Source organism: Sciurus carolinensis, chromosome 9 (assembly GCF_902686445.1).
Source record: "Sciurus carolinensis chromosome 9, mSciCar1.2, whole genome shotgun sequence".
NCBI classification, from domain to species: Eukaryota; Metazoa; Chordata; class Mammalia; order Rodentia; family Sciuridae; genus Sciurus; species Sciurus carolinensis.
In genome coordinates, this window is record NC_062221.1 from 111,133,202 (window position 1) to 111,152,582 (window position 19,381).

General features: G+C 33.9%; 1 protein-coding gene across 13 annotated transcripts in view; it reads right to left on the reverse strand.

The window, feature by feature from the left end:
- Window positions 1–1,181: 1,181 nt before the first annotated feature.
- Window positions 1,182–19,381, reverse strand: part of Robo2 (roundabout guidance receptor 2) — a 1,215,662-nt gene continuing 1,197,462 nt past the window's right edge. For 7 of the 13 annotated variants that reach the window (XM_047564678.1, XM_047564674.1, XM_047564676.1 and 4 more), the window contains 3 exons: window positions 15,216–15,389; window positions 6,042–6,242; window positions 1,182–4,976 (listed from right to left, as the gene is read on the reverse strand). In XM_047564678.1, coding sequence (XP_047420634.1) covers window positions 4,975–4,976; window positions 6,042–6,242; window positions 15,216–15,389 — 377 coding nt within the window. In that variant the 3' untranslated portion in view covers window positions 1,182–4,974. Of the gene's footprint in view, window positions 4,977–6,041; window positions 6,243–8,022; window positions 8,296–15,215; window positions 15,390–17,592; window positions 17,776–19,381 lie in introns of all 13 variants that reach the window. The other 6 variants (XM_047564667.1, XM_047564669.1, XM_047564666.1 and 3 more) reach the window with 2 other exon arrangements.

Consider the following 19,381-nt stretch of genomic DNA (forward strand, 5'->3'; position numbering starts at 1 on the left):
CCTTTTTACTTGCCTTTCCCTTTATATGTTTAAAACTTGGTTTTCTTTCATTGCATAGTTTTGTTTCACATTTCTGCAATAAACAAGTTTAGCGTGACCTCTGCTACTCCCCCTGGGAGAGAGAATGCATTTTCACAAAGTAAGGATATTAAGTAATATTTTTATATAAATGCTTTCCTGCAATATTAAAATTTCTTTTCTCTAGCAGACATCTACAATAACCAAGATACCATAGTGCATTTGTAAAATATTCTGATAATTTTTTTTCCATGTGTAGATGCTTCTAAATACAAATTCAATAAATCAATGCTTATTTTATAACTGGTCTGTCTTTTATCATATTGTAACTGATAGGTTTTTGTCTTTAACCCCGTATATTATGTATCACTGCTATATTATATTTCTGGAACATTATTTGTAATTACTCTAATAGCATCTTATTCTCATATGGTGTATCTAAATTAAATAGATCTCTAAAACATATTGTCCATTTGCCATCTGTTTTTAAAGATATTTTAAAATGAATGCATCTTTTCATTTTTACTATTTTCTTTTACTGTTACTGTGATTATTATTTTTAAAAATTCAAACTACTTCTGAAGAGAATCAGATCCTATAGTTTTAGTTTACCATGAAGAATGATGAAATATTTATGAAGTACAATAAAATAGCATATTTTTCTTTTCTAACTGTCCCTGAGGTAATTGTTCAATATCCAACATCTTAAGCAATTATAATTAACTATTCTAATGCAATTAAGAGCTGTGTACTTGCTTCTAATTCTCATATTTACTTACATTTAAAAATAATTTATTAAAGTAGTTCTGTAGAGAAACATTTGTGATAGTTCTAAGTATCTAAAGGTCATTATGGTGTGGCGGAGGTTGCAGATCTGGAAAACAGTGCTGATGGAGTGAGTTGTGAAATTTCAACTATAGGTCACGGTCTCCATCATTGTCTTTTAAAGACTTCTGTAGGTCAGTGCCAATTCCTATCCATCACTCTTCAACCCATACCTGAATTAGAAGACAAGATTATGCATTTGGCTACAAAATATTAATGTGTAGTCCTACAAGTGACAAAATAGTCTATTTTCTGATTTGTCTACAAGCAAGTTTTTTTTACATTAAATGGCTTTTTTACAAATTTGAAATGTGAATATATTTTATTTTTTTCCCAGTGAGTACACAATACACAATTGTTTGACAATACTATTAACCAATTTTATGTCAATTTCTTTGCCAATCTAAACATCAAATGAAACACATTAAGATTTTGGACGCTGTTTGGTGACTTAAACAAACTACAGTTTAAAAAAAAATGCATCTATAAAACAAAGTATAAAAAGTCTACCCACGGCCACAGAATCCCTTATCTTGCAACACTTTTAAAGTCACAATAAATCCTTTTTAAGTTATGAAATTGAAAAGAATTAGTAAGTTGCATGTCATTTAAAGAAATGCATGGTGCTTCATTTGAAGTACACATTATAAAGAAGCAAAATAAAAGGAACTTCACCTCTAAGATAATGTGGAAAGACATGTAACTTTACACCAATTCTTGTCATGTAATGCTATAAACACAATATACACAGCAGATGAAAAAACTAACATTAGTGTATTATGGTTCTGCATATCTTTAATACTGACACACAATTGCTTTCCAGTGGAGGTAATCCAGAGTTTGGAGCTCATTGGCATTGTTATTGTTTTATTGTCAATGGACAATTACATATTTTTACTGTGTAGAAATTAGGATGTGTTCCACCAAAGCACATACAAACTTTCAACTCAAATCCCATTGAAAATATATTTAAAAACCCAGAGCATTAAACTATGACATAGAACATCATTAAATCTGCTATTCAAAGCAAGTAAACTTGCTATGGTTTTACTTCCCTTTGGTTGTATGATAACTTGACAAGTTGATCCTGATTTTCCTATATTCTCTCTTGAACTGGATTCAAATCCTATGAAGGAATCAATTATTTTTATGCCCCTGTACTATCCTAACTTTTTAAAAAATGGCATGGAAAAAATTTGGAGGAGGGTGGGTTGACTCCCTGGCATACACTGGCATACCTGAGTTTGGGCACTGATGTGGTTATCTTCCCCAAAAGAGAATTTACCCGTTGTGAATGAGGCAGTACCTGTGTCTGTTTTGACTTCACAGCAGTGTTGCCTACAGGTGCAAGGTAAGTTACATTCTCTCCCACCCACGTTTCCTTCTGATGGCTTTTGCAGGCTCTGCTTAGCCAAGTGAGCTCAAGGAATTTCAAATCACATTCATCAAATCAGCTACACAATGAAAATCTATGAAGCTTCTCCTGTAGGTTTGTATTATTCTGTTGACATTCTGGTTTATACTGACTAGTAGTTTTATACATATATCATGTTTGTTGAAGATTTCTGATTTTTTAAGAGTGTTTCTGAATTTGTATAGCCCTAGGATGTTATTTTGGGTGGAAGATTTGGTGGATCAATTTATTTAAAACTAGGTTTAAAGGCAACATGGACTATTCTAAAGAATGCTCCAAGTAACACAGGGTCTGTATTCCATTATCTAACTATGAAATTTTAGCTACTGAAGACAATCAGGAAGGTATGAGTCTATGCTCCAATTATTCTATATGTCAACTACATAAAGACACGTTTTTATTTCTTGGTTTATTAATTGCCTACAAATGCCAGTTACCAGAGATCAAGAGTCTGTATAATCTATGCAATAAAATTTTAGACTAAATTCAGTGACTGAGTAGCATAAAGATGAAACACAGATGAATACAACTTCTTAGATATTTCTTTTTTTGCAATAAAGGAGGTGAAGTAAGGAACTTCACAAATAAAAAATAAATTCCTCACATCTTAGAGTTGTGAATAATTATGTAGTCATTTTTTGCAGAAGCTTTTCTCCTTTCCCAGTCCCTTTATCCCAGAGAAATGAAACTGCATGAAAATCCAGGCACTGATGGTATAAAGTTGATAAAAGGTTTAATAAGTGTGTCTCAGAATTCCTTTTCTCTTCTGTGAAGGAATAAACTACAAGACACCAAGAAGATTTTGGGACCTATAAAGAACATCACATTCTAGACTTGCCTGAACTGATGCAGTCTCAGGGAATCCAAAAGACAGAGTCATTTAGCTATATCATCCCTTTGCTATGACAACATGACATGAACCGGTGATCAAGTCAACAATGCAGAGTATGAGAATTATTAAAGGGTCTCCTACTTTCGAACTTGATCCTTATTGTTACATCGAATAGTTTTGAAGTACTGAATATATCATAGGAAAAATATAAGAAAATATAGCCAGAGATAGAATTTAAGATTGCGTAGGTAGCACATGGGAAAATGTCACAAGTGAGAATTTCAGAAAGGTTATCTTCTACTTGACTGATTGACTATACATGTACAGTATCTAACATATATTTCAAAGTCACATTTATTTTGAGCATACATAACTGATGTTCAGGAACTTCTTGTTCTCAAAGTCGTGGAAACAAATGAGGCAGGACACTGTTATGAATGTCCACTTACAAGATTTGGTTTTATTTAAAAAGTGTATAAACATGCATTTTTCTCCTTTTAAATTTGTTCTTTTCAATTTACTCATTCAAAATGGGTCAAACAGATTTTAGTTGGTAGCCAATTTCTGAGAATGTACCATCAAATATTTATTCCAATAAACCTACTGAAGATGAACTGAACATACTCCGAGCACTGCTTTTTAAGCACTTACAATTTGGCTCTACATTTGGTAAAATCAACTTCACTTCTTAATTGATGAAACACAAAGTTGTATATAGACTGCATTTTTTTAAGTCATGAATTTAAGTGATGCAGTTCTATCCTCCCGTGTGTACTGTACATGTATTAGAAAGACAAAACAAGATATTACAATAGAGTTCATATTTTGAAGCAGTCTGAGTATGTCCTAATAATAAATTGCTTCTTTATTTGCTAGATATTCTGGAGTTCATTTTGTTTGTTTCCTTGGGGAACTTCATGTTATATTCTGACTTAATGAGTTGGAGAGATTAATTATGGTAATTCAGAAAATGCTGTTTTAAAAAGCTGTAATATAAATACAGCTCTTGTGAAACACCTTAATTTCCTTTTGCTTGTTGCAATTCTCAGGTGGGTCAATTACAATGACAGGTAAAGTTGATTCTAAATAAAACTTTCATTATCTTTTTTAAAGCAAGTTTAGTACATCTTTGCTACCTGCAGATTCTAATGCACATTCAGTCTAAAGACTTGAAATTCCTTCTTTTGACCCCTTGTTTTTGTCAATAGCAAAATCCATCTTTCTGCTTTTAAGAACTGACTCAATTCCTGATGTTCAGACTTTGCCAACACCATTGTTCCTTTGCATCTTCCTATTTCTACACCCCAACTGAAAACCATCTAACAGGATGGGTTACACCAGCATTATCCAACCTAGCTTACAGTACAGAAACCCCCTTCACATTCAATCTTTTCTTCATGTCATGAGGAGTAGAGATTTGTGCTTATCACCAAATAAAATTGCAGTGCAAAATTTAAACATAAAAGTTACACAATTAAAAGTTAATATATGGCACCACAGCCTATTAATTCACATATAGTACAACAGACCAATAAGAACAGACAATAATATGAACAGAGCTAAAAAGAGTGAGCTTGCATAGCAATGCACAAAAGAAATTATATACAGAGGAAAATCCTTTTCTTCCTGGAGGGCGAGTTTTACTTTCTTTCTTTTTAATATACTCCTGACAAGAAAGAGTTAAGGTGGGTGGTGTACTTAAGAGAAGAACACAAGTAAAATATCTGTGGGATATGTGTGGCTGTGTGTCTTTACATTGCATTTACAGTTCTTTTAATAGTACATAAATAAAAGAAATTGTTCATTGCACTGTTTAGTGTCATCACGTCCATGAGTTGGGACCTGATGGTCCTTCAGAGCAGCTTTGTAGGTCTCCTCTCAATTACTCTAAAAAGAGATGGAAACAAAAGTCAGTAATAAAACTCATCTTTAAATGAAGTATTCTTCTAACCCGAGAACATAACCAAGATCAGAGCAACTGCGTAGTAAGTGAAGATGCGATCATCAGAAAGATCTCGGTGAGTTTGTGCATTTCACTTTAATTGAAGCAGATAAACAGGGAAAAGAGAAACATCGTGGATTCTGGAGATTTAAAGTTCAAGTAGAGCTGGTTTTCCACTCCTTGCACAGCTACAATTATTTCAAAAAAAATTAAAAAAATTTTTCAAGTAGCCATGAACCTAACTAAAAATTATAAATAAATCTTAATACTAATCAGATTAGTGGTAGCCAACAATGATAATTCAGATCCATAAACAACTTAAACAGTTGTGAAAATATTTTTTCTTTTCATTATCTCATGAACTTCCTCAGCCTGTGATGTGAGCATACTGGTAATCATACTTTTTTTTCCATGAGGAATTCAAGAGATGAGAAAAGTAGCTTTGTCTTCTCATGAGACATAATCAGGCAAGTGGTAGAGAACATTAGAACCATTGCTGTTCTCTTAACAGCCTTGGGTTAAACTGAATTCAAAGAAGCAGTTGACAATGTTAAGCAGGTATAATTCTGACAGGGAATAGGGGATTGGTAAATTTCCTGATGAAATTAACACAAATTCAATGCTTTTACTCTGATATACTGTGACATCCCTATTTTTCACCATTACGTCATATTTTATATGAGGGCAAGTTTTCTATCATTCTGAAATTTAATGTGGAGATGCTATTAACCTAATATTCTTTCTGAATCACAATAGCCCTTTATTTTTATTTTATTAGTTTACTCCTGGGGATTGAACACAGGGGTGTTCTACCACTGAACTACATTCCCAGTGCTTTTATTTTTTATTGTGATATAGGGTCTTGTTGAGTAGCTGATAGTTTCACTAAATTGTTAAGGCTGACCTCAAACTTGTGATCCTCCAACTTTAGCCTCCTAATTCACAGGGATTACAGCTGTACCACATCATGCTTGGCTATAATAGCCTTTCAAATGACCTAAAACACTTACATAATTCACCTGTAAACTGTCCTTGACTATTTGAGCCCATGTATCCTATGTCAAGAAGGTCGCTGGCATTGCGCTGGTGGCTTCCCCTCAACACCTCAGTTTTCCTGGGTCCAGTGGATCCTTTAGAAGAAGCTGTTCCTGATGAGCTGTGGCCACCCGGAGATGGGAAACTGGGCTTGCTATAGGGCACCAGGGCCTCCTCTGAAAAAGAAAAACCATAAAGGGATAAATTGAACTGCAGCCTGGGGGGGGGGGAACAAAACAAAAACACAAATTTAACTCTTAAAAGTTAAGCTGAGAATAGACCATTTTACTATTTCTTTCTTTAGTAAAATTAAAATTATGAGGTTTAATCAAGACCAGATATTAAAGGAATTTCCATGTGCAAGCAACATTTCCTACAATAGAAACTGAAGCAGGATTAAATTAAAAGAGATCTTGGGATAAGTATACAATTTATATATTATTTGCAAAATTTAAATTCACTATGAAAGAGAGCAGCTTACAATGAACCAGTTTGTTTCAAAAAAGGCATATCTTAGAATAATTTCTAGAGATAATGAGGCTTCAATTTAATTTATCCATTAAGACAGAAGGAATGTGGTTTTGTTTTAAACTACAGCAACATTTTCTCAATCAATTTAGATAAAGAACTATGTATTAGTTAATTAAAGAAGCTTCTTAAATTTCTATTGTGGCATGGGACATAAATATATTAATTGAAAAGCTGTGAATTTCATTAAAGTAAAAAGAAAAACCCACCCAAAGTTAATAAATGTGTTAATATTCATTTTATATATAGTTTCCCTACAAATAACTCATCAATTATATTATAAATATTTATTTAATATTTTGAATAATTTCTTCTATATTCCTTCCTTTCTTCCTTCCTCCTCTCTTTCTTTCTTACTTCTTTTCCTATTTTTCTTTAGCTCTTTCTTTTCATCTCTCCACATCTCCCTCTCCACCCCCACCCCCAACTGACCCTGTTTCTTTCTTTCTTTTAAGATATAGGCCATTATTAAGTGTTTAGATGACTAAAAACTGCTGGTTAAATTTACTGTTTCTTGCCTTTGAAAGTCTTTAATGACAGGGATCACATAATTTTTCTCTCACAGCTTGAATGGTGGACAATTCCTAAACATTTCAGTAAATCTAGATATTGAAATTGTCATCTTCTGGTCCTTGCACAAATTAAATTTTTCAAACACTTAAGCACAAAGTTGTGACAAAATGTAATTACAGAAATGCATGGGGAAAAGATTTGTCTAATAAAGATTGAGTCCCAATGAATATTGAATATGTTTCAAAAGTTGTGTGTATGTATGTGTATTAATACTCAGTGAATCCTGATGTGAGATATTCCAAAAAAATGCAGTAGCCCCACCCCCAATAATGTTCAATCAGAAAACATGAAATTTATGTTCTAACATTTCCAGGAAGTATGATTTATAAGCAAGAGCATCTCTTGTCCCAGTGTTAACAGTCAACTGTATTTAATCAGCTGGGGAAGGTGCAAGTCCAGTTAACCTTTTCCAACACGAGGTCTATGGTTGGGCATTTATGTGTAAATTTATGATCTCGATTAATTCACCTCATTGACTGGTTACTTCAGTCAAAATGAACAAACTTCTTGAAGGTAGAGATTAAATTGACACAAAACCTGAAATTTAGTAATCTTAAAGGTACTCAATAGAAACAGTAAAAGGCAAAAAAATAAAATTGTCTCCTGAACACTGCAGATGAAGGCTGGAGATTTCCTGGATTCAAAGACCTCTAGAGAAGTTAATTAGAGGAACAATCTCCTCTGGAATCAGCCTCAAGGAACACGCTTGTGAGCTCTGCTGAGAAATTCCAACCTCAGTTACTGACTTAAGGCAAATCTTTCTCTGATGCCCTGAAACAATTGCCATTTCTAGAATACCTGATAGAAAATAAAATGGTAACAGCCCACGCTTGCTTGGGACCGTGCAGAACACACCTGATCCAACCCCTTGTTTGTGTGGGGCTTTCCGTATGTCTTCTTGGCGTTCTGTGGCGCTTATCCACTCCTGGGTTTGTCGTTGCCACTCTAGTGAGGTTTTAGCTGGACAATCCAGTGAGCTCTTTGTGTCTTCTAAGCTGGAGGCATGTTGTCTCTCTAGAGAGCTTCCTTTTCTCTCTGTTGAATTTTCCACATTACCACCATGCTGGCTCGGGCCTATTTGCTGCCTTAAACCCTGACCTGGTGGGGGATCTGGTGGTGGTGGAAGATCTAAAAATTTTGAATAATGTTTAGAATGAACTAAAATTTAATGAAAAATACAGGTTTTAGTTCAAGTTAAAAAAATAAAATAAAAACTCTTGCCCTCATACAAGTATCACCCATGCAAAAAACAGAGAAAAATAAAAGTCAATTATTGATATGTAAAATGCCTATTATTGGTCTTTCTGCTGTCTTCTACCACAGCATCACTGAAATGAAATTGACTGGATTCATCCAACTGTTAAACATGGAAAGTGTTTTCAACTGCACATTGGGGCTAACATTCAAGGTTAAAGGGCAACTTGAGGGTCATAATCCATTTTCAACCTTCCCTCTTCAAAGTAGGAATACTATGGCAAAAAAATAAGATCACTAGAAATTCTAGCAGCTGTGCTAATAAAAGAACAAAAGCCCTCCTGCCAATCTCCATAGGAAACATCACCCTTGGGAAATTAAGAACTATATGCCGTATCATATGCAACATATGATTGCCTTTACCCATGTATGTGGCACATTTAGCAATAGTCAAAGGGTTAAGCTAACATTTATTAAATGCAATTAACATTCTGCCTGACAACCAATTCTGGCTATTCGTTTCATGAGTTAGCTAATGAGTTACAACTAATATATTATAATCTTCCAATGTATTAATTTTAATAAGTAATAACCAATGTTCAGCATACAGATTGAATATGCTTTATGGTACTACAGTTGGCAATATATCATGGAAATTTGAGATCTAGTGAAATAGATAATTTTTCAGAAAAGCTTTTTAAATTAAATATCGGAAATGAAAAACTTAAAAGTTCAAGTATCAGCAAATTTTTCATTTTCCTTTTCTTAGATCCTCATATCTTCAGCTTTATATTTTGAAAGTCTTACAACTGTGAAATCATATTTCCTTCCTACACCTTTAAGTATTACACTAGTTCTGAAATAATGTTTTTCCCTTTGATACTGGGCATTGAACCCAGGGGCACTTTACCACTGAGCTACATCCCCAGTGCTTTTTAATGTGTTATTTTGAGGTAGGTTTCCCTAAGTTATTGGGGGGTCTCACTTAAATTGCTGAGGATTGAGATTGACCTCACACTTGTGATCCTCCTGACTCAATCTCTCCCAAGTCACTGGGAATATAGTTGAATGTCACCAGGCCCAGCTTTGAAGTAATTTTTTAATCCTTCTAAACATTCATTTGGATTGATTTATTGTGATTTTTCTTGCATTCCATCTCAAACTTCTTTGTTTATCCTGAGAGTATTGGTAATTATGTTATTTATTCATAAAAAGCAAAAATCATGTATAATATATATTTGTTTCATTAATTACAGGGTTTTTTACTTAATATAGGCAATTTTTCTTGCCACTTTTGTAACTGTGTTCTTATTTCTAATAACATTATCTGCGAATTTTAAAAGGAAAAGCATAAATTTCTTGTATACAATAAATAGTATTTTCAAAGAAATGTTAAGATGTTCTTTTTAAGCTTTATCTTTTGTATTAGGAGCAAAATGATATTATTCTCCACTGCACAGAGAATCCTGAGCATCCAAGCTGGATCAGCTTTCTATTTCTTATGTATACCCTCATGTTATATTATGAATTACTAATTATTGAGGGGAACAGGGCCTGGGTCAGAGAAAATTAGGTTGTATTCCAAACATATTTTCAAAAATCAAGAGCTAATGCAATGTTGAGACATCTCTTTGTTGGATAATTCAATGAGTTTGGAGACTCGCATCACTATATATTATTATAAATGCAAATTAATTATTTCATTTGAGTTATTGAACTTAGCAAGAAGAAATTACAAAATTTGCTTACAAAATAACAGATCTTGTCATTGATTTTTATTCTCCATCAGAGCAGCTTAATTTATAAAATGGTCAAAATGGTATCTGCTTATGTTAGCTAAAATTCTGAAGACTATTTAATTTAACCTGAAATTATATAGCTTCACAATTGAGTAATATCCTTAAAGATTGTGTCTTCTAAGAAGAAAGGGCATTGCATGCACATTGAAATAAACAAATGGGAAAGAGAAATGGAATTGCAAATGGCTGTGGAAAAAATAAAAGTATATAATCAAATACATTTTATCTAAATTAAATTTATTATTCAATTCTAGGTTGATTCATTTCAACTAAGCCAATTCACTAAAGAGTATCTTACTGGCCTACTGAGAATTAGCTATTGTCAGGTGACCACAATCCCATGAGATAGGTGTTGTTATTGTCCTCATTTTTTAGCTCAGAAACTGGGACCACAAAGAAATGAAGCATCTCCCTTCTGGATCTCTCCTCCCATGAACTCCAGACTTTTATAGCCAAATCCACATGGGAAAATTCCTCTTAGACATTTAGAAAGCTTTTCAAATGGCACATATCAGAACTGAGCTCTAGTTCCTCCTTTATAAAAATTCCATCTTCCAAGGCATGCCTCCTTTCCATCTGTGGCAATTCCATCCTACAAGTTCACCAAAGCTATGAAGTGACCTTTACAGTCTTGTTTTGCAGCCTATATTAATGTCATTAACAAGACCTGTTAGCACAATTTTCAAAATGCCTCCTTTCTCATTGCTTTCACTTATTTCTGACTTGGTATGAACCACCATTGTCTATTCCCTATGTTGCTACTACAGTCTCCTATGTGATCCGTTTTTACACCTTTGACCCATTAAGTATAACACAACAGTGATCTTTTAAAAGAGAAAAACAGACAAGGTCATGTCACTCCTTTGCCTTACACACACACTCACACACACACACACACACACACACACACACACACTCCAGTAGTTTCCCACTCAACATACTATAAATGTTGATTGTATCACTGTAGCTCCAAGGTCCTACAACACGGGTCTTCTTTTGCTTGTCTAACTTCATGTTCTATTTTGCTTTTCCAGTCATATTTCTCCCCTAATTTTTTTAATCAAATAAGCCCCAGGTTTTCACTATTGTTCTCATTTCCTCAAAGGACCTTTCCTTGGATATCTTTGCTTTTATTCTTCTAGTCTTTTCTCAAATGCCACCTTGTAGGTGAGGCCTTCCCTAAAAACCCTACTTAAAAATATCTCTTCCTTCCCTCTGTATTTCTCAACTTTTTCCCCTTTTGTCTTTTTCTCCATGGCAGTGATCACCCTCTTACCTACTTCATGTTTGTATTGATATTTCTGCTGGTCTTTATCTTCCTGTACTTGAATGGAAGCTCCATGAAACCAGGGAATTCTGTCTATCTGACTCCTGTTGCCTATCATATGGAATATGTTTAATACGTATTTTTATGTGGAAAGCTAGTATTTGGCAGAACTGGAAAAGGGCCCCTTTTCTGAACAGGGCACTAAAAACTAGGGGGAAGGGAACACAGGTTCAAAGGACCTAGTCAGGGAAAGTTTGCTGTGTACAGAATGGACATTATTTAGCAGTGGGTTGGCTTCAAAGGGTATTCTTTGACTCATTATACAAGTGGATAGAAGATGTGGATTCAGCAATGACTGCTTAGGTGTGCCTGGGTTTTGGCATAGTTTTTGGGACAGATAGTGAAATGTCCATTTCCAATTCCTTTTCTGGGGCACAGGGAGGATACTTTCCCACACCATCACCATGGGAGAGAATTCTCAATAATGACACGAAAAGTGACATTAGGGTTCTTGTTATTACAAATTCCCAATGATCACCTGTTGTGGTTTAGATTTGGTGTCCCCCAAAAGCTCACATGTGAGATAATGCAAGAAGGTTCAGAGGAGAAATGTTTGGGTTATGAGAGTCTTAACCCAATTATTGAATTAATCTCTGATAGGGATTAACTGAGTGGTTAATCAGTAAGAGGGTGTGATTGAACTTTGGTGTGCCTTTGAGGTATATATTTTGTATCTGGAAAGTAGAAATTTTCACTCTGTTCTCTTTCTGATCACCATGTGAACTGCTTCCCTTTGCCACATTCTTCCACCATGTTGTTCCTGCCTCACCTGAAGTCCTGAGGAATGGAGTTAGTTGTCTATGGATTGAGACCTCTGAAACTGTAATCCTCCAAATAAACTATTCCTCCTCTACAATTGTTTTGGTCAGGTCCTTTAGTCACAGCAGTGAAGAAATCCGACTAAACCATCACCCATGTTCTGTCTTTGCCTCAAACAGAAACCATAAATGTACAGTCCTGAAAACAATGCTATCTCAGTCCCGAAGAGGCCTACACTCTTACATTACTGCTTAGAGGAGTGTCACCTGACCTTGATAGATGACTGTGTCAATAAGAAAGTATCTTTTACTGTGCCAAGACATAGAGGGTTAGAGGTTGTTTGGTAAAGCAGCTAGCAATAATTACCCTAATTAATATAGCCATAAAACACTATTGTAAAATCTATAATGCAAAAGTTTTATTGTAAAGTGTCCACACACTATACACTACTAGGCGGCAATCTTCCCAAAAAGAACAATTTGATTTTATGTAAAGAAGTTATAAATTATTTCTGACATATGGATTCATATCATGTAAGTGCTAAGTCATAAGCATTTGTTATAAAATAACAATATTCTTAAGGATAATTTGTAAAGGGTTTCCAAAATAAATGTCCTTGCTTCACAATTAAAGTGTCTCTGGATTGAACACTTGGGAAGACATGTGAGCCAAAATTTCCTTTACAATAACACTACTTCCAAAATATATCTACTAATAACACATAATTCATAACCACTTTTATTTAAGTGAAAATTTAGGGACCTATTTGTTTTTTTTAAGAAAGATAAGCAATATATTGATCATGATTAAACTAGGAGGAAGATGGTTTTATGGGGACATACTGAAAAATCTTGTAAGAAAAGGATTATAGGGGAAAAAAAGAGCACTCTATGTTGTATATTTAAATTTATACATTCCACATATACTACATATGGTCTTCAAAGATTTATCAAAAGAACATGCTATATTTTTCTCTATGGCCGCAAGATTCTGAGCAGGAAAACATATAAAATTATTAATTCTCAAATTTATAAGTAGTATATCAGTGAGAGTAGCCTTTTCTCTTTAGAGAGAATAAGATCAACACTGCAAACTGCTCTAAGTGCTCAACTAATCTCCAGAGCAGCTGAAGCAGAAAGGTTTTATTCACCACAGGGTATCCATTTAGAGAGAATCAAAAACTCAATTGGACCCTTAACCTTCATATTCCATAGAAACGTTTCCCAATGAAAATGAAATAAGCAGGATATATGAACAAACCTGAAAGCTTTTAGAACAAGCATGTTTGGCTTTTTAAGTCTTCTTAGCATTACAAGGTGACAAAGGAAAGCACAAAGATGGCTGACTGACACAGAGTGCCCCTCCTCACAAACAAAGGAAAAGGCTTTCTTTTTTTCCAACCAAGCTTCATTCTGACCCATAATAATAGGTAGAAGAGTGCTAAGGATTAGGTCATAGCTTCTCAAAGCTGGATGTACATAAATTCACCCATGGAGCTTCAAAAATACCTACAAGAGGATTATACCACAGAATAATTATGAATATCTCCATGGTCTATTTGAAGATCTCTGAGGGTTTCTAACATTCAGTATGGCTAGGTTAATCCTGGAGTTTGGTAGGACAATGTCAGATAAAGTTGATATACTTATGGAAGATAATGTTGAGAAGAAGGAAGAAATTTACTTTTGGGTCTCACAGTATACAAGGCACTTTAAATATTATTACATATCCTTAAATATACTTTACCTATCTTAGAATAAAACTTCAGGATGAATATTTTTATTCAGACATTAAAAGATATAAAAAAATAAGTGGATAATATGGGAAATAGACTATGCTCTGAGAGCTGATCAAATACTTATTATTGACCATGGGTATCTTCCAGTAATTTTATTTTCTGAAACTAATGCTATTTAAGCAAATATTCAAAGATGGGATATTTAGTCAATTGAAATACATTGGCAAACTATGACCCACAGGCTGAATTCTGCCACTGTTTATTTTATCAATAAAGATTTATTAGATATTAGTCACACCCATATTTTCATTTTTATATAGCTCTATTCATGCAATACTGCTAGGGTAGAGTACTTGTGGCAGAGACCACATGTTCCAAACACCCCAAAACATTTACTGCCTTCAATAGAAAGAAAAAAAAGTAATAGCCCTTTGTTATATTCCAAATGACTGTATATCCCTAAAATTCATCTGTTGAAATCCTACCCCTCGGAGTAATGATACTAGAATGTGAGGCCTTCTGGAGGTGATGAGTAGTTCTCATGGATTGAATTAGTGTCCTTATTAATCACACCCCAGAGAGATCCATTCCACCATGTGAGAAATAATAAAAAGGTACCATCTATAAACCAGAATATGAACCCTCTTTTGAGACTCCAACTCTTTCAGTGCCTTCATGTTGAACTTTCCAGCCCGTAGAACTGTGAGAAATAAGTTTCTGTTGTTCATAAGCTTTCTGCTGTTTAGAAGGTTATGATAATCTGTTATAGCAGCCCAAATAGACACTCTTCAACTACATGACTCCTAGCTTGCTTTTAGCTCTGAAATTCACACAACTAAAAAACTACTAATTATTTCAAGCTCTTTTCCGAGAGTGAAAGAGATTATAATTTAATATCATAAAGGTTTTCATTCTCTGACAGGTGCACATGCTGCTTATGTTTTTTCCTTAAAAAAGTGGAATGTTTGCTAAAATGCATTAATGGAAAATGCCAGAAGAGCAGAGAAATCAACAGTGAAGAGCGGTGCAGCTTATCTTTCTTAAGGATTGATCATATAGAAATAATTCCAGATTGTTGAGAGAGATAGTGTTTCACTTAAAGAAAGACCATTTTGCCAGATTTCTGCCTTGTTATGTAATGAGGCCATGCCTAACCTACCATAGCTATTGTAATCTGAGTTAATGACTGCATAAAATGCATCTCTTCACCGAGGACAGGAAATCAGCCTACCATCTGTCATTCCTTCCCTTCGGTGAGGCAGTGCTGGCTGTTGGTCCACTCTTCCTCCCTTGTGTTTTTTGGTGGGCCTGGGCCTCTGACTCTGATTCAGGGCTGCACTCGTGTTACTGTCCGTAGAAAATGGGCTGGTGGGTCGAGGTCTTTGAGAGGAGGTAAAGGCTTTTCCTAAAAAGAAAATAAAGGGAATGGGGTATAAAGATGTCATTATAATATACTGATAAAGTCTGTCTTGTATTTTCTGCTCTTACTAAGGCTAAATCATAAGCCTACCTAGAGATGCCATTGGAAGATACCAAATATTGGTACATCTACATATATAAATATATGCCCTGCTACATATGATTTGTTCAGTTATTGATAAGCTAAGAACACTCCACCCACCAAATATTTCAAACAATTGAGCAAAAAACAAATCCACCAATCCAAAGCTTAATACTGCTTGATTAGTTCTTATTTAACCTTGAAAATCTTAGTTATAGGGAAAATCATGCAATTTTTTTTTCAAAATTAAAGAGGTTATTTCTTAAATGAATTGTGCACTGTTCTATTCCTTTATTCAAATTTTACCCTTGAAATTTTACAAACGCTCTCTGAGTACAGTAATAAAATGTCTGTACTAAGTACATTTGAAAATTTGTACATTTGAAATTTTACATGAAAGGTCTGCTCAGATACATATACTAAATTGACCTTACCACTTATATGCAAACACAGTGAATGCCATCTCTTGGTGAAACTCTATAATATCAGTGTAGAGGATAGCAGGTTAAAATCACCTTGTATATCCAAAGTGAAGTAGGTATTTTTTTGATGAGTTTTACTGTATCTGAGCAGACTTCAAATTCTTATGGACAAATGAATTGTGCTATTTCCCTTTCTTGTAGTTTAGTACAAAAGAAGTGAAATTTATTCTGGGAAAAGGTTAGCTAATAAATTTTCAACAACTTCTTTTAATACTGTTTATTGTAATAAGAGAAAGATGGTTTATATGCATGTATTTATTCTCTTGCCATGTTTTCATTTCATACAAACTTATCATATGTAGTTTCATTTGCCTAAGTCAATGTGACATGATATTGCTTAATGCTTTATTAGCTATTAGCATGCATGCACGAAATGCACCTATTCTGTCTAATTTATTAGTTTCCTTGCACTTTCTCACTGCTCTGCTTATAGCTAATGCCACAAAAAGCACTCAGGCAACATAAAGTTTCTGACTTATGCTTTATAAAGCAAGAAAATTCAAATAACAGTTATATTACGACATATTTTAGTTTGGATGCTATATGAAAATAAACCTCTGCAATGCTTGAGAAATCTTTTTATTTTACTTGAAGATATCTAATAATGCTCCAAAGAAATATTGATATAATTCAAAGACAAATTCCAAGGCTCATTTTTATAACCTGAGAGTTTAATGAGGTCAGAAGCATATAATTTTTCTCTACTATTTGAACACTACAAAGATTAAAATGCATTTAATATTTCATTAGTTTGTTTTGTAAGACAGCTCAGTTTAATTCATATATTACCTTCCTACATGTGAAGTTAAGAAATACACATACAAATATTAGGTCACAATCATGCCAAAGTGTTTTTTTCCAGCAAAACAAATGATTACAAATTGCTAATCTAATGTTAGAATTAACCCTGCATTTCTTTTTGTGGAATAGAAAATGATATAATTGGTCTTTATATATTATTGGTCTTTTATATTATTAATTATTACTCTCAGAAATCAATATTAAATTCTCTATAGGATAAATACATGTAGTCACCATTTTATTCAACTTGCAAATGCAGTAGGTGTATCTTTAATTAGCATCCTTTAAAACTTATAATAAACGATTGTATTAAAATCTTAGCCAAACAATAAGACCATCAGCCATTTGAACTGTTAGATCGAAAGCCTTAGACCCATTCACCCCATGCTGAGGAAGGCTTCCCAGAAACTGCATTTGTAGAAAGAGAAGGGGCAAAGGAAAGTAATGGAGATAAAAACTGAATAATTTTAATCACTAGGTTCATTATTAATGTGTGCAGATTTTGCAAAGTATGAGTTATTGAAAATTTAATGGCAATCTGAGTTGCTGATTTGCCATAATATAAAAAGGAAGTATATTCCAATTAATCAGCAGAGTCATGAAGAGAAAGGGATATTAAGGACAGAAGGTAATAAGGAGGAGTTTATTTCTGGCTCTGCAAACTTGCATAAGGACAGAGTTCAGGTAACAGAGCACCCAAATTGTTCATGCATATTATAGAGAGCCCCTCAATCAGACTTGCTGAGAAAGAACAGGAGAAAAAGGTCAGTGTCCAAAGGACAAGATTCTCTCATGCAAAGAGTGTTGACTTGGAGTCTACCAACCTGTTCTTGTAAGGCTGGTTCCATCCAGCCTAAAACCAGCTTTATCTGCTGCTGCCACCAGTGCTTGTGCAAAACTGCCGCTGGCAAAGATGGAACCATCTGAGGAGCTACCTACACTAGATCTATGACTAGAAAAGTTACGATCCTCATCAGATGCAGAGCCCCATCCATTTACCATTGAACCTAAAAACAAATGTAGTTGTCTAGTGAGTTGTATACAATGCATATCTCATGTGCTTGTAAACACTGTACTAATGAGCAAGTATGCTGCCTCAACTCTTCACTACTTTGAAGTTTTGTCATGGATTCCTTAGTCAAACATCATCCGTGTTTTAAACATGTTGAGCACAAAAATATGAAGCTTGTTTAAAATCTGTATTTGCAGAATATTTATAAGACATGTTCCAAATGGTTCATTTTTTACGTTGTTTAAATTGTTATATGATCATTTTTCCAAAGGAGAGCTAATATGTGTATTTTCTATTTCGGGGAAGAATACTCTTACTGAAACAAATTATAGTATATTTAAACTGATCAGTGACTTTCTTGAAGAAATAGTGTGGGTACAATTTGAAGTTAGTTCAGATGATAATGATAATCTGCATAAAAACCTAAATACCAGACATTGTATATACAGTTGTATCTCATAGAAGGGCTGGAATTATTTCAAGATTTTAAGATGAATAGTTAATTACTCATTAAATAACAAAATGCAACTAAAATTAAATCAACTAAACATAGAATATAAGGAAGACTTTAGTTTGCAAAAGTGGTATTAATTTCAATAATTCTTATGTTTTCTTTGAATTTTAATATTTGGAAAACTCTAATTTTCTCTTTAACACTGATACTTATTTTCAAAAATTAGCCTTTATGAAGACTACCATCATCATTAATATGGATTTTTTTTTTTTTTTTTGCAAAATGAAACATGGCAATAGAGGAAAAGACAAAATGCATTTTGAAGATATTGACAAATAACTTTTTTCTTTCTAGAAAATCATAATTATACACACACATACACACATACACATATTAGATAAAAGTACACTGGGAACTTGACTTATCACATAATAAAATTAAAATTGCAGTACTTATTTAAGTTGGTGTACCATTAGTTCATGACACAATAAACTATCAAGTATTGCTTACCCTAATTTTGTTAGAAGAGGGACAAAGTATTAGTTACATAAAGCTAATTTAGGATTTCCAAATAAACCAAACAGGTGTTTCCAGGAAAGAGATGAAAGTCATATGCTATAGATTATTTCTGTTTCTCTAATATTTAAGGGACAACAGTGTAGTTAGGTGTGTCATGATGCCGTATTTGAAGTGTTAGTCAGGCTGTCAGGGTACAATGACACGGATTCATGCACTCTCAAGACAGAGAAAACTGAGACTGAAAGGGTTAGAATGATCTAACAAGTTAAAAGGGTGTTAAGTGTAGCAGAGAAAGATAAGAGTTTTGATTCTATTTGCCAAAAGCACAGAGATATACTTTTTACTTTCCAAACAAATTCCCTTGACACAGACCACTGCAAGGAAACTGAGATAACACCAGCATCTGAGCCTCCTCTGAGAGATTCATTTCTAGGTTAATAATCACAAGTCAAGGATCAACAGCCCAAAATGAAAGAAGAAATGATGCAATAGGCCTTGCAATATAATGCTACAATAGATAAGAAGAAATCAAAGTGATTCAGCGAGGGGTCACAAAAGAATATGAAAGTCGAGAACTGGGAATAGTTTTAAAACATTCAAAAGCTCAGTTCCAAATCCTTCCATGTGT